Genomic DNA, 16,320 nt, shown 5'->3' with positions numbered 1-16,320 from the left:
GCATTTCTTCATGTGTTTGTTAGCCATCTGAATGTCGTCTTCGGTGACGTGCCTGTTCATATCCTGTGCCCATTTTTCTATTGGATTATTTACTTTTATCTTGTTGTGGTTCGAGCATCTGTTTTGATCTTTCATTTCTTTCATGTCTTCACAATAACCCTTTTTTCCTCAAATTAGAAAGTATTAATTTTATTGAGTTATACAAATATTTTGCATATTCGAAATATAAACTCTATCAGATATTTGATATGCAGTTTCTCCCCCACTTTATTTAGTTTCTGTTTGCGTACAAAATTCTTAAACATTTTGTATCATTGACGTTCACATGACATTTCAAATAATCATTCATATACGTTGTGTTTTACAAGATTGATCTATGCCTACTATTACCCAGTCCTTTCAAGTCCACATTGACTCTTTACTAATTTCTTCACACCTGCCCCCTTCCCCAAACGCTGTTTTCTTAGTGATTGCCTTCCCTCTTCACTTGCTGGTCCCCTGCCCTTCTTCTCATTCCCCTTTTTTACTTTTATCCATATCTTGGTTATCCTCTTTGCTTGCTCTTTCTATGAGTAATGTCATTTCACAACACATCTGATTTTTGGTCATTATTGTTCAGTATATCAAATATATTCCTTAGGTGATGTTTAAATTGGGATAGACTTAAGTTTGTATTTTTGTTCTTGTGAACTTATTTTTCTTCATCCTCAGTTTTGACTTGTATGTGAGTAGTGATCTGTACCACAGTCAACCTGTGGCTTGGTTTTAAGAGTCAATATTGACGGTTCGAATCCACCAGATGCTCTGCCGGAGAAGGAGGCGCAATGTCCTCCTGTACCAGTCAGATCTGATTTGACGGTACACGCACACAAAATAATAATAAAGGGGGAAGGAAAAAAAAAAACCTAAAAAAAAAAGTCAATATTGAACATCTCCAATGACTTTTTCCAGCAATATTGTCAATTTTATTCATGATTTTTGATGTCTCTTTGTGGACAAGTCACATCTATGCCTATACTTGTCAGTTATTTTTTTTAAGAAAGGTATTTGTAATAAATAAATCATTGATTGTATGAAGTTCTAGCATTTGATCTCCAGCCACCATGTCTATATTTTCTTACTACCCATCTTTCTTAATTTCCAACTTCTGCGTTCCAGCCATCAGTTATTATTAATGTTCTGCCAATATCAGACTGCAAAAGTTGGTGGAAGGCCTCAATGTCTTCATGCTTCTAGGAACATAAAAATGGCTTTGCTGATGTGGCAGATACTCCGGTGGTTCCTTGAAAAATTAAAAGAGAATTACCACATGACCCAGAATATGATATGGATTATAACTATACCACAACTCTCTCATTACTACCTATTTGGAACTGACTCTGTGACTGACCCTTCACTGGGTTTCAGAAGCTGCAAATTGCATGGGGGGAGGATCCGCATCTTTGTCTTGAGAGATGTGGACATTGTGTGTGAAGTGCAGCTCCCTATGGCCATCAGTGCTCCATTCTACAAGATGAGTGAACACTGAAATCATGATGCTAAATGAAAGAAGCTAGCATAATAATTGTGTTGATGTAAAATATCCAGAAGAGGTAAATCTATAGACAGAAAGCATAGTTGTTAAGTTGTTAAATACTTGGAGTAGAAGGATAGGAGGAAATGAGAGAGAAGAGGTTTCCTTTTTGGGTAATAAAAGTGTTCTGGAACTAGATGGTGCTGGGAGTTGTACCACACAGGGAATTTACTAAATGTTACTGAATTGTATCCTTTAAAGTGGGCAAAATGATGAATTTAAATATATTTTGCCACAATAAAAAAAATGCCTTGGAAAGTACTATAAGGTACCGACTTGGAGATAGAGCTACTGCATGAGGCAACCATTATCAACCTTATTAATATTTTATGTACACTTTGCTTGGTTTTTAGACATGTATTTTGCTTTTTTGTGTAGTTTGTTATTATAAAAATATTTTTTCTATTTTTGATGTTTTTTAAAAAACTAAATTTTTTAAAAACCAAAATTTTACTGATCGTGTAAACATTGTTTTAATAATTGTTCAGTGTTATGTCAATTGGCTGCCATATTGGCTCATAGATGCCAAAGGTTGTAAAGATTAATAAACGACTGAGAATTGTTTTGTTCTATTCCCCATGACGACTAATAGCTGCAACAACATATTGACATTTAGGGTGCTACTAATTGTTGTTGTTATGTGCCCTCAAGTTGCTTGCGACCTATAGTGACCCTATGTACAACAGCCCTGCCAACTTTACCATCTCTGACACACCTACCCTCATTACTCCAGTCACTGTATTACTCCATCTCATTGATGGTCTCCCTTTCTTTCTCTCTCCCTCCACCCTTCCAAGTGTGATGTCCCTCTCCAAGGACTGGTCCCTCTTTGCAACATGTCCAGAATATGCCAGACAAAGCCTCAGATCCTTGCCTCCAAAGAGCAGCCAAGCTTCACCCTCTGAGGACAAACATGTTTGTTCTTCTGGCTGTCCATGATACATTCAACATTCTTCTCCAGCACCACAGCTCAAAGGCATCAATTCCCTATAGAAAATAACTATTATTTATTTAAATGGATTTCTAGAAGTATAATTACTTGAATAAGTATATAAACATTTATAACTTTCAGTTTCAACAAATTATTTCATATTTTAGTTGAGGGAATTCCCCTCCACCATCTCCTGGGTTTTCTGGAGTGAAATATTATTCTTACAGCTTTAACAGTATTATTCCAAACCAATATGTTTCTGACCTAGATCCTTTTTGTGTCTGGGAGCCAGGACTTTGATGTCACTATCTTTTATGTCTGATTTAAATATATTAACATTATTTATATACTGACAATTAAAGCTTATAAATCCTTTGCAGTATTTGTATTGCAGTAAATATGCATGTGTACTGATGAATGCCTTTTCTTTTTTCTATTTTAGCACAGATGTTTTTCAAAGATTGAGCTCTAGTTCAGCTCCGAGTACTTCAAAAATAGCATCATTTGAAGAAGCATTTATTTATCTCCAAAAGTTAATGGCAGCTGTGAAGGATATTCTTGAAGGAATTCAAAGGTAAACAATTTATTAATTTTAAAGTTTCATATTTTTATTTCTTCTTGTATACTTAATCAGTTTTTCAGAGATGCTGAGTCTTCTAACAACTTTTTATAAACTAATGATACATAGATTCATATATATCTGACTCTGCAGGGAAACAGTTTTCAGTTTGGACTACCAAAGTGTTTCTACTTTTTTTTTTTTTCCATAAAGAATGTTCTGTTCTTTGCTGAATCTCCTAGAATGGTGCCTGGAATTTAATAAGGATTTGGTTATCAGTTGTTGAATAAATATATGCAGAAATTATTATCACTACCGTATTAAAGTTAATATATGTTAAAATTATTAATGTGAATAATTTTCTCTATAAATTTTCACATCATAAAAACTAAACCTACCTGTTTCTGTCAAATTGATTACAATTTGTGGTTACTCCATGTTAGAGTAGAATTGAATTCCATAGGATTTTCTCTGCTATAGTTTTCCAGAAGCAGTTTGCAAAGGTCCTTCTTTCACAATACTGCTTGAGTGGATTGGAACTGCCAACCTTGGCCTAACCTTCAGCCAAATAACAGGCATATAGGGGAAAAAAATACAAAATCCTAGACATTATCCTGGATTTACTGGAGTCAAATTATGTCTAGATATTTTGTGAAGTAAGCAAGTTGTATACTTAACAAGCCTTTCAAGAAATTTTTGAGTGATTGGATGCCACATTTAAACTAATCACAATGCTTGTAAAATTTCCTTAAAACTTGATTTTTCTCATGAGCTTACAATAGAGGAAGTTATGAATAAAAAGATTGATTCCCTATAGCGTTCTTCATTATTAACAATAAACTACTAAAAATGGCCTTTTAAAAAAACCTAGTTTTTGAATTAAAGATATATTTAAAATGAATACAGTCAATTCCTAGGTTACAAATATCTGATGTACATACACACATAGTAAGCCTAACTACATAAAGTGTTCCATACCAATTCCTGAATTATTAAATGAACTAGTACCAGCATTATATTATGAACAGGGTGGTGGTTGCTAGGTGTCGTTGTGTTGAATATAACTCACAGTGGCACTGTATACAACCCTCTCTGACATGCACCATCCTCAGAGTCTCTCCTGTGCTAAAGCTTATTGTCACAGTCACTGTGTACGCTTATCTCATTGATGATCTTCCTCTTAACTGACCTGTTTTTCTGAGTATGATGTCCATTCCAGAGTTTGGCCAATCCTGATAACATGCCCCAAGTACGTGAGATTAAATCTCACTGTCCTTGATTTGAAGGACATTCTGGCTGCACTTCTTCAACACACATTTGTTTATTCTCTTGGAATACTTATTTAATGTTCTTCACTAACACCATATTTCAAAGGTATCAATACTTCTGTCTTCCTTATCCTTTGTCCAACGTTCATATGCACACATAGCTGTTATTTAAACAGGTACCTTTGTTATGTAGCACTTTAAAAAGATCTTTGAGAGCAGATAGGCACATTGTAATAAAATAATTTGATTTCTTGATTGGTAATTCTATGGATATTGATTGTGGACCCAAATAAAATCTTTGGCAACTTCAGCCTTTTCTCCATTTTTCTTGATGTTTCATACTAGTTGAGTTGTGAGAGTTTTTATTTCCTTTATGTTGACGTTTAATTCATACTAAAGACTGTAGCCTTTGCGCTTCATTAGTAAGTGCTTCAAGCCCTCTTTGTTTTCTGCAAGATTGTATCATCTGCATAAAGCAGGTTTCACAATGGATTGAAGCCTTAGGGGAGTGAATTAGAATTTGGTGTTAATACTTGACATGTTTCAAAATATACGTTGTTCTTTCAGCGCTCAAATTATTTTAAAACGATATAATGCAGTATGTATTTTTAAATAATTTTTGACAGACATACAGATATCATTGTTGTCAGATGTAACTTGGATAAAAATGGAATAATAGAAAATATTCTATTTTGTTGACTGTGCAAAGACATGGACCACTGTGAATCATAAAAAGACTAAATGGACATTAACAAGACTGGAAATTCCAGAATACTTAATTATGTTCACATAAAACCTGTACATGGGTCAAGAAGCCGTTGTTAGAACAGAACATGGTAATACATGGTTTAAAATAAGGAAAGGTGCGCATCAGGCTTGTATTCTTTTTCTGTACCCATTCAGTCTGTTTGCTGAGCAAATCATTTGAGAAGCTGGACTATATGTAGAAGAATGTGGCATCAGGATTCAAGGAAGATTCATTAACAACCTACGTAATAACAGATGACATAACCTTATTGGAGAAAATGAAGACGGCTTGAAGCACCTACTGAAGAAGATTAGACTAAAGCCTTCAATATAGATTACTTCTCAATATCATGAGAACAAAATTCCTCATCAATGGGCAACATCATGATTGATGGAGAAAAGACTGAAACGTTCAGCAGTTTCATTTTATTTAGATCCATAGTTAGCACCCGTGGTAGCAGAAGTTACGACATTGAAAGACATAAAACATTGGAAATGTAAGCTGTTAAGGACCTCTTCAAAATTCAGAGAGCAAGAATAATGTCAATTTAATGACTAAGGTGCCCCTGTTGTTGTTGTTGTGTGCTGTCAAGTCAGAACAACCCCATACCTGAACCTCCGGTAGGTTTTCAGAGACTGTTAGTCACAAGGGAGGATGTTGTCCATCCTCCTCCTGCAGAGCTGCTGGTAGATGTGAATGACGTGCCTTCAGGATTGCAGTCTAGCTTCTACCCACTGGGCCACCAGAGCTCCCTGATACATACAAGCCACATTCAGTTGCTTCATAGGCTCCTGAAAATTGGAAATGAATAAGGATGGCAGAAGACTCAGTGCCTTTGAATTATGGTTTTGGAGAAGAGTTCTGAATATACCGTGGACGATCAGAAAGACAAACAATTCTGCCCTAGAACTGGTGCAACCAGAGTGCTCTTTAGAGACCAGGATGGTGAAATTCCATCTCACATACTTTGAACATGTTGTCAGGAGGTATGTGGAAGTAAGGGAGACAAAGTTTCACCATCCTTTTAGCTTGTTATCAGGACGATCCAGCCCATAAATAAGGACATCGAGGTTGGGAAAATAGAGGGTGAACAAAAGAGAGGAAGAACTTCAACAAGGTGGATTGATATAGTGACTGCAACAGTGGGCCTGCACATGGTAGAGATCATGAGTATGGTACAGGGTACCTCCAGGGTTTTATTGCTCAGAGGGTTGCTGTGAGTCGTTATTGATTTGATGATACCTAACAATAACCTTATTCTTAATAGAAGTCTAGTACTAGTTCATGTAATCTGGGAATTGTTATTGGACTCTTTATGAGGGTTGATTTTTAACTATTAAACAATTATCAATCATAAGAATTACAGAAGAAAATATTGATAGCACTCAGGAAATTTTAAAAAGGCAATATACAGTGAAAAAAATTTTCCCATCTTTTTCCTCATAATGAGCAATCAGTGCTGACCGCTTTGTGTAATTGCTTCTTTGTTAATACTCCTACCTGTTTTAAATAGAAGCTAGACTGTAAACTCTCTAAAGTGTAAGATGCTATTTTGCTTTTTTTTATGCATCATATTAAAGTAGTAGTATCATATAGCAAGCAATCTGTAAGTACATGGTTAAATAGAACATATACCTGGCTTCTTTGCATTTTACCAGTGTGATTGGATAGTCACAGGTGCATTGTCTCATCCCCAAGTCTACAAGTTCAGAATTTTCACTTAGTAAATTTATCAGATTCACAGAAACCAAGTTCAGAAGAAAGTGAAGTCAAATAGAATGCCCCTTTACTAGTTTTACGTTATGACTGGTAACTTCCACTAAATCAAAATATTTATACTGGCTGTCTCCTTGTTATTATTGTTGTTAGGTGTTGTCGAGTATTACTCATAGTAACCCTATGCACAACAGATCTGAACAGTCCTATCCTGTCCTATCCTGTGCCATCCTTACCATCTCTGACACACTTGAGTCCATTGCAGCAGTCACTATGTCACCCCGTTTTATTGAGGATCTTCCACTCTTTTGCCATCCTTCAACCTTCGCAAGCATGACATTTCTCTCCATGGAATAGCTTCTCCTAGTAACATGCCAAGAATATGTGAAATGAAGCTCCATCATCATTGCCTCCAAGGAGCACTCTGGCTGCACCTACTTCAAATATGTGTGTGTTATTTTGGTAGTTTATGGGATGGTCAATATTCTTCTCCAACACAAGAGTTCAAAGGCATCAATCGATTCTTTTCTGTCCTTATTCATTGCCCAGCTTTCAGCAGCATAACAAGTGACTGACAAGATACATGATGGCTTGAATCATTCACACCTTAGTCCTCAAACTAACATCATTCCTCCTCAATAATTTGGAGAGGTCTCTGACTGCAGTTTTCCAGGGCAGTGTCTTCTGATCTTCTGCTAGTACTAAGTGTATTGATTGTGACTCCAATTAAGATGAAGTCATTGACAGTTTCAATCTTTTTTTTTCATCTGTCATGTTGTATATTGATTCAGTGGTGAGAAGGGTTTTTTTTTCTTTACAAGTTTTATTGTTAATTATTTACTTGAATAGATTTCAGAAAGAAGAACAGATCAGCTCAGCTCAGTCCAACCTGATTAGCAGTTGACCAGAATATAGTGAAGCAAGTGTTCCAACTAAGGACTTAATCTGGATGCTCTTTATACTTAGTCATCTAACACTTCAAACATAATCCATAGTAAATGCATCATCTCCTTTTCTTTCATTTTAATATCCTTTGTACCTCATTTCACTGGGGAAGTATCGTCATTAAATAGAATTCCCAGAGTAACAAGTTCCCTGGGGAATATAGCTATGAACACACAGCACAAAAATTAAGAACTTAAACCCTGTATAACAATTTACCAGTTTAAAGAAATAAAACTTTCCAATATTTTAAGAAGTAAATTGTGTTACAAGTGCACTTACAGGTTTTTGTCTAGAAGATCTGGTATCATAACTGAAAATGACTGTTTATAAGGTACAGGAACAGGAACGGTGTACCCAGGCCAGTGCTGACCCTCAGAAGCCAAAAGTATTCTCCACTGTAGACCACATACAAGAATCCATCTTTTTCCTTCTCATAAAGCTGTCCCATAGTTAGGCTGGACTGTGGGACTGTCTTATCCACAGAGAGGAAAATGGCCTTTTCTGAGGGAAACTGGATCCTTTCCCTGATGAACTGATCCTTTTCCACATGAACTGAGCCACAGTGACGTCAGATGGGACCAAGTACTTCTGTTTATCAGTGTCAGCAATTTGAGAGCCAGAGACCTTTACCACAGGCACCAGAACGTGGTCTGGATATTTCACTCGGATTTTGGCGGATTGCACACATCTGTATTCCAATGAGTGGTCCTTCTTTAATGTCCACTTCCTTTAAATGGCAAGGAGGAGGCTTGCAGAGCCGAAGAGTTCAGCACACTAACCACAACAACAACCATAGTGGCAGCCAAGTTTTTGTTCTCTTGGCATTAAGATGCAATCTATATTGAAAGCTGTAGTCTTTCTTTGATCTCCTGCAGCAATCATGTAAAGTCCTCTTCATTTTCAGTAAGCAGGGTTGTGTCATTTGCACACCTAAGGTTATTGAAGAGCCTCCAATCCTGAAGCCACATTCTTATTCATAGGGTCCAGCTGCTTAATTGACTTGCTCTGCATACAGATTGACTAGATCTGGATAGAGGATATGACCCTCATGTACATCTTCCTTAATTTTAAGCCGTATAATGTTCTCTTGCTCTGTTTGCACACAGCCTCTTGGTCTAAATTTCACATGATCAAAATTAAATGCTCTGGTTTTTCCATTTTTCTGAATGTTAACCATAATATGTTATGATCCACATAATCAGATGCCTTTGCATAGTGAATAAAGCACAAATAGATATTTTTCTGGTATTCTTTGCTTTTAGCCAGGATCCATCTGACATCAGCAGTGTAATCCCTGGTATCACAGCCTCTTCTAAATCTAGCTTGAACATCTGGCAGTTCTCTATGTGCTATGGTAGCTATTTATTAATTATCCTCAGTAGTATTTTGCTTGCATATAATAGTAATGATATTGTTCAGTAATTTCCACATTCTTCTTTTCTTCCTCAAGAAAGGTGATCTTTGTATCACTTTTATTGGGAATATGAAATAGGAAAAAATATGGTTCTCTTTGAGTCAGACAACAATCCTCCAAATTTCCTGGCATAGACTGGTGAGCACATCCAGGGCTGCATTTGTAAATTTTTTTAAAAATTTTATTATTTTTTGTGTGTGTACTGTCAAATCAGATCTGACTGTTACAGGAGGAGATTGTTCCTCCTTCTCCAGCAGAGCATCTGGTGGATTCGAACTGTGCACGTCTTGGATTGCTGCATTTGTAATTTGATACATGGAAATTGGTATCTCATCTATTCCTTGGGCCTTATTTTTTTGCCAGTGACTTCAGTGCAGCCTTAACGTCTTCCTTCATAACCATTGGCTCTTGAACATATGGTACTTCCTGAAATATTTCAGGATTGGCCAGTTCTTTTTGGTGCAGTGATTCTATATGTATTCCTCCCATCTTCTTCTTATGCTCCCTGGATAATTCGAGATTTTACCCATAGCATCTCTAAGTATTGTAACTCAAGGCTTGAATTAGATTTTCATTTCTTTCAGCTTGAGAAATGGTCAGCAAGTTCTTCCCTTTTGAATTTCTGGTTCTAATTCTTTACACACTCTGTTATAACAACTTTATTTGCTTTGTGTTCTCTAGCTACCCTTTGGAAACTTGTGTTCAGCTCTTTTGCTTCAGCATCTTTGCCCTTTTGAACACTGTAGTGCAATTTTTAGGTTCTCTTCTGACATCCATTTTATTTTATGGAATGAAAATGAAACAGTAACTTGAAAAATTAGATAGGAACCTTCATAGACAATGAGTTAATGTTATTGAAGGAGGAGGTGAGGTGAAGGAAATAGGAAGAATCTTTTGTAAAAAACAATTTATTCAAAATTTGCAAATAAATCAGAATAATACCAAAAAAGGAGAATGAGAATGGTTGCAAAATTTGAAGAATATAATCATAGTTGTGTACTGTGGAGTCCGAACTGATCCTAATTAACCCTGCAGTCTGATTTCAGAGGCAGTAAATAGCACAGGATTAAATTGCCCATCTTTCTCGTGCTGAGCAGCTGGTGAATTCGAACTATGTACCTTTGGATTGGCAGTGCAATTCCTTACCACTCAGCTACAAGGGCTCCTTGAATAATATAATTAGTGTCACTAAATTGTACATCTAGAAACTGTTAAGTTGATGTGTGTTTTGCTGTATATGTCCTCCACATGAGCAACAAAAATTAGAATATAATATAGAATATAATTTATAAAAGAATTAATATGATATTGTTTATAATCATACTATATAATAATTTAAAAAGAATAGGTCATTGAGAATCAGAATGATCGAATTTTAATACTAAAACCTTATATTTACTGTTGTTGAGTACTGTTGAGTACTCTTCCTTGGTTCCTCATCAGTTAAGTCAAGATAAAGTAGTACTCACCTTAAAAGGTTACTGTATGAATAAAATAAAGTAATCTAATGTTAGATAGATCTTGACTGAAAGCAAGGAGTACCAGAAGAATGTCTAGCTTTGTTTCATTGATTATACAAAGACATTTGACTGAGTGGATCATAACAAACTGTGGCTAACTCTAAGAATGGGAATCTTAGAACATTTGATCATGCTAATGTGAAACCTGTACTTGGACCAAGAGATATTTGTCAGAACAGAGCAAGAAAACACTGCATGGTTCAAAATTGGGAAGGTTGTATGCCAGGGCTTTATCCTGTCTCCATACCTTTTCAATCTTTATGCAGAACATGCTATTCAAGAAGCTGGGCTCTGTGAGGAGAAATGTGGCATCAGGATTGGAGGAAGAATCATCAATGATTTGTGTTATGCAGATGACAGACACAACCCTGCTTGCTGAAACTGAGGAGGACTGAAAGCACTTGCTGTGGAAGGTCAGAGACTGCAGTCTTCAGTATGGATTGAGACTCTATGTCAAAAAAACAAAGATTCTCACCACTGGGCCAATTGGCAGCATCATAATGGTTGGTGAAGAGATTGAGATTGTTCACAGTTTTGGTTTGCTTGGATCCACAGTCAACACTGTTGGCAACAGCAGCCAGGAAATTAAAAGATGTATTGCGATGGGAAAGTCTGTGGTTAGAGACCTCTCTAAAAGTGCTGAAGTGCAAAGATGTCAGTCTGGAAACTAAGGGGTGCCTGATACATGCCATGGTCTTTGCAATCACTTGCTATTCATCAGAGAGCTAGGTAATGACTAGGGATGATGGAAGGAGAGTTGATGCCTTTGAGCTGTGGTGCTGGAGAATAGTACCAAATATACCATGGACTGCCAGGAAAACAGATTTGTCCTGGAGAGGGTGAAGCCAGGCTGTTCCTTGGAGTCAAGGATTCTGAAGCTTCATGTGACTTACTTTGGACATGTTGTAGGAAGGACCAGTCCTTGGAGAGGAATGTTATGCTTGGGAGGGTGGAGGGGCAGCACAGGAGAGGAAGACCCTCAATGAGATGGATTGATTCAGTGACTGGGGTAATGGAGGTAGGTGTTTCAGAGATGGTGAGATTGGCATAGGATAGGGCAGAGTTTAGGGCTGTTTATACATAGGATCACTATGAGTCGTAGGTGACTTGACGTCACATAACAACAGCAACAACATGTAGAATACTTAGTGTGTTGTTGCTTTTAGGTGGCATCAAATCTGAAATGAATCCTAGCTGACCTCCAGCAAGTTTTTAGAAGCAGTAAATCACATGGAAGGAGATTGCCATCTTTCTTCCATAGAGCATTTGGTATATTTGAGCCTTTGAGTTAGCAGCACAGCTTTTTGGTTTTTTATGAAACAGTTTATAATGTTGTTGTTGTTATTTGCCATCGAGTTGACTACAATTCACAGAGACCCGCCCTGCTCTATCCTGAGCCACTCTCACTGTCTCTGACACTCCTTACCCTCATTACCCCAGTTACTCCGTCAGTCCATCCCATTCGAGATCTTCCTCTCCTGTGTTCTGCCTCCACTTTTCCAAGTATGATATCCTTCTCCAGGGATTGGTCTCTCCTGTCAACATGCCCAAAGTATGTAAGATTGAGCTTCAGAATCCTTACTTTCAAGGAGCAGCATGGTTTCCCCTCTCCAAGACATATCTGTTAGTTCTCTTGGTAGTCCATGGTATGTTCAATTCTCTTCCCAGCACCACAACTCAAAGTATTAATTTTTCTGTCATCTTTGGTCATTGTTTGACTCTCTGATGCACAGGAGATAATTGCAGAGACCATGGCCTGGATCAGATGCATCTTAGTCTCTACATCATTGCTCATTAGTATTCTGGAGAGGTCCCGAAGAGCAGTTTCCCAATTCAAATCATATTTTGCTCTCTTGACTGCTAGTACCAGGGTGTTGATTGTGGAAGCAAGAACATTTAAATTGTTAACAATCTCAGTCTCTTCTTCATCTATCATGGTGCTGCCAATTGTCACAGTGGTGAGAATCTTCATTTTCTTGATGTTGAACTTCAATCCATATTGCAAACTTCAGTCCTTAACCCTCTGTAGCAGATGTTTCAGGCCTTCCTCAGTTTTAGCAAAGTAAGGTTGTGTCATCTGCATTACACATGTTGTTGATGAGTCTTCCTCCAATCTTGATGCTATATTCCTCCTCATAAAGTCCAGCTTCTTCAATGATCTCTTCTGCATACAGATTGAATATATTTGAAGACACGATCCATACCCGACACACTCCTTTCCTAATTCTGAACCATGCGGTGTTTTCTTTGCTCTGCTCTGATAACTGTCTCCTGGTCCAAGTATAGGTTACACATGATCACAATCAAGTGTTCTGGGATTTCCATTCTTCTCAAGGTTAGCCACAATTTGTTGTGATCCACACAATCAAATTCCTTTGCACAGTAAATGAAGCACAGACATTTCTCTGGAACCCTGATTTTGGTACACAGGCCTATAAAGTGACACATGAGCTGTCTACTTCTATCTGCTGATCTATCCAAAGTGCTGAAGAGCAAGGATGCCAATTTAAAGACTAAGGAGTGCCTGGTCAAAGGTATAGCCTTCTCAGTTACTTGCTATGCATCTGATAATTGGACAGTGACTAAGGATGACTGAAGAATAGGTAACATTTAGTTTTGATATTGGAGAAGAATACTGAATATTCCTTAGACTGTGAAAAGAATAGACAAAGCTGCCTTGGAGAAAGTATGACTAGGGTGTACTTTGAGGACAAGGATGGTGAAACTTGATCTCACATACTTTGGGAATTCAGTAAGAGTGGTGTGGAGGGTTGGTGTAAGAGAAGACTCTTAACAAAATGAATTGACATAATGGACTGTAACAATGGACTGAATTATATTGAAGGTGGTGAGGACGGCCAGGATAGGGCAGAGTTCAGTTCTACTGTTTATAGGGTCACTGTGGGTGGCAGTCAGCTGGACAGCACATAACAACAACAATGACATAAAGTAATCAATAATAACTGGGGAAGGAATGAACTCCTAAGTGTTAACCATAGAAGAGAAAAAGAAGTGCATTTACAAGGGATAAATTCCGAATACAAGAATAGATAGGAAAGACGGAAGAATGAAAACAACAAATAGGCGGATAAAGTGGACAAGTGGTGTTCCTTCAAGTCACCTATGACTCATAGTGAGCTAATGAGCAATATGTTTGAACCTTGCCCTATCCTGCACCATCCTTGTCATCTCTGTCATACTTTTTCAAGTCCATTGTTGTAGTTTTTGAGTTAATTGATCTAATTGAGGTCTTCTCTCTTTCAACGGCTTTACATTTTCCTGCATGATGGGTTTTTTTAACAGGGATAGCTGCACCTGAAAACATACCCAATGTAGGAGACAGTTTAACCATCCTTATTTCTAAGGAGAACTCTGGGTACACTTCCTCCAAGATGGATTTGTTTATTCTTTTGGCAGTCAGTAGTGTCTTCAGGATTCTTTTCCAACACCACAATTTTAAGTCATCAATTCTTCAGTCTTCCTTATTCATTGTCCAGCTTTCAGATGCAAAAAAATTGAAAATACCAAGGCTGAGTTAAGATATACCTTAATATTTAAACTAATATTTGTGCTCTTTAGCACCTTAAAGAAGTCCTTGACATCAGCTTTCCTCAATGCAACATGTCTTTTGAATTATTTTTTAATTGTTGTTACTGTTAGTGACCCTATGAACAACAGGTCTGAACTCTGCCCTATCCTGCGCCATCCACACTTTCCTGATACACTTGAGCACATTATCACCTGTGTTGATCTGTCTTATTGAGGGTCTTCCTTTTCGTGACCTTCTACTTTTCCAAGCATGATGTCCTTCTCCAAGTACTGGCCCCTCCTAAAAGCATGCCCTAAATATGGGTTTTATCATTCTTGCTTCCAAATAGCACCCTGGCTACACTTTCTCTAAGACTTACTTGTTTGTTCTTTTTGTGGTTCATGGGAGATTCAGTATTCTTCTCCAACACCACAATTCAAAGGCATCAATTCTTCCATCATCCTTAACAGTCATTAACTGACTGTTGTGAATAATGTGGCAATAAACATGGGTGTGTATTATCCTTCTATTTTTACAAGAATGGTCTTATGCAGTATTTATCCTTATGAGACTGAGGTAGTTCGCACGGTATAATGCTCTCTAGTTTCTCCCAAGTTTATTTCCAGATAATTTCTCCTGAATGCTGCATAGTATTCCATCATGTGAATGTACCACAATTTCTCAGTCCATTTGAGTGTAGTTGGACATTTGAACTGTTTCTGTGTTCTTGTAGTGATAAATAGCAGTGCTGTGAAAATTGTTGTACAAATCTGTTTGTGTCTCAATTCCAGTTTCCTTGGTGTATATTCCTAGCAGTGGAATAACTGAGTCCTACGGAATTTCTGTGTTCAGCTTTTTGAGGAAATGCCAAATTGCCTTCCAGAGTAGTTGTACCATTTTACATTCCCAGCAACAGTGTATGAGCGTTCCAACCTCTTCACAACCTCTCCAACTTTTATTGCTTGCTGTCTTGTTAAACTTTGTCACTGCTACTGGGGTGAGATAGTCTCTCGTTTTGGTCTTGATTTGCCAGTGATTTTGATCGTACTTCATGTGTCTGTTGGCCATCCAAATGTCATCTTCTGTGAAAAGTCTTTCCACGTCTTTTGCCCATATTATAATTTGATTATCAGTCTTTTTCTTGTAGGGGCCCAGGAGTATTCTGTAAGCTTCTGTTAAGGGACTCTTGTTTGAGATGGTATTGCCAATTTCTCTCCCACACCCCTCCCCAGTCAGTTGGTTTCTTTTTACCCTATTGGGAAAAGTTTTTGATGCACTCAAGATTTTAACCTTTAGAAGGTCTCATTCATCAATTTTGCCCTCCCCATATTGTACTGGCTGTATTTGTCTGCCTCTTTATATCATAGGCTAGGCCTTCTAACTTTGGTTCCAGTTTATCTCATAATCTTTATGGTTTTGGCCTTTATTTCCAAGTCTCTGATCCACCTTGAGTTGATTTTCTATATGGTGTATACAGTATAGGCGTGAGATGTGGAACCTGTTTCAGCTTTTGCAGGTTTTGCCAGCACCATCTTTTGAAGAGGATGTTTTTCCGACCTTTGATAGGTTTTGTTTCCTTGTTGACTATCAGTTGACCATATATACGTGGTGTTTTCTGGGATCTAGATTCTTTTCCATTGGTCTGTGTGCCTGTCCCTATTCCAGAACTATGTAGTTTTGGTTATTATAGCTGTGTAGCAGGTTTTGAGATCAGAAAGTGCTATACCTCCCACTTAATTGTTGTTGTTGTTTTTGTTTTTGTTTTCAGAGTACTTTGCTTATTTGGGATATCTTTCCTCCAAATAAACTTGACAGTTGCTTTTTCAATATCTTTGAAAAATTAATTTGGTATCTATATTGGAGATTGCTATAATCAAGGATGCTTTGGGCAGAATATTAAATGATCCAGGAAGTATTATGACTTTAATTTCATCCTACCTGAATTTCAGAATCATCTCAGGAACAGGTTTGAGGCCTTGAACACTAATGAGCGAAGACCAGATGAGTTGTGGGAGGATGACAAAGGTATCATCCAGGAAGAGTGCAAACAGTCATTACAAAGACAGAAGAGGAAGAAAAGACCAAAATGGATGTCAGAAGAGACTCTGAAGATTGCA

At 37.4% G+C, this 16,320-nt stretch overlaps 1 protein-coding gene and 1 pseudogene across 1 annotated transcript in view; one reads left to right on the top strand and one right to left on the bottom strand.

Annotated features, from left to right (window-relative positions):
* SWT1 (SWT1 RNA endoribonuclease homolog (S. cerevisiae)) overlaps positions 1-16,320 on the top strand; it is a 147,069-nt gene that overhangs the window by 84,387 nt on the left and 46,362 nt on the right. The window contains exon 15 of the mRNA XM_006901321.1: positions 2,947-3,078. Within this exon, the coding sequence (XP_006901383.1) occupies positions 2,947-3,078 (132 nt within the window). The remainder of the gene's footprint in view (positions 1-2,946; positions 3,079-16,320) is intronic.
* Positions 8,113-16,320, bottom strand: part of LOC102864698 — a 13,803-nt pseudogene continuing 5,595 nt past the window's right edge.

The sequence above is a fragment of the Elephantulus edwardii genome, unplaced genomic scaffold (assembly GCF_000299155.1).
Source record: "Elephantulus edwardii isolate Elephantulus edwardi_28Jun2011 unplaced genomic scaffold, EleEdw1.0 scaffold00318, whole genome shotgun sequence".
NCBI lineage: Eukaryota > Metazoa > Chordata > Mammalia > Macroscelidea > Macroscelididae > Elephantulus > Elephantulus edwardii.
Note: the sequence above shows the minus strand (reverse complement) of the source record. Positions and strands in the feature narration are given on the sequence as shown.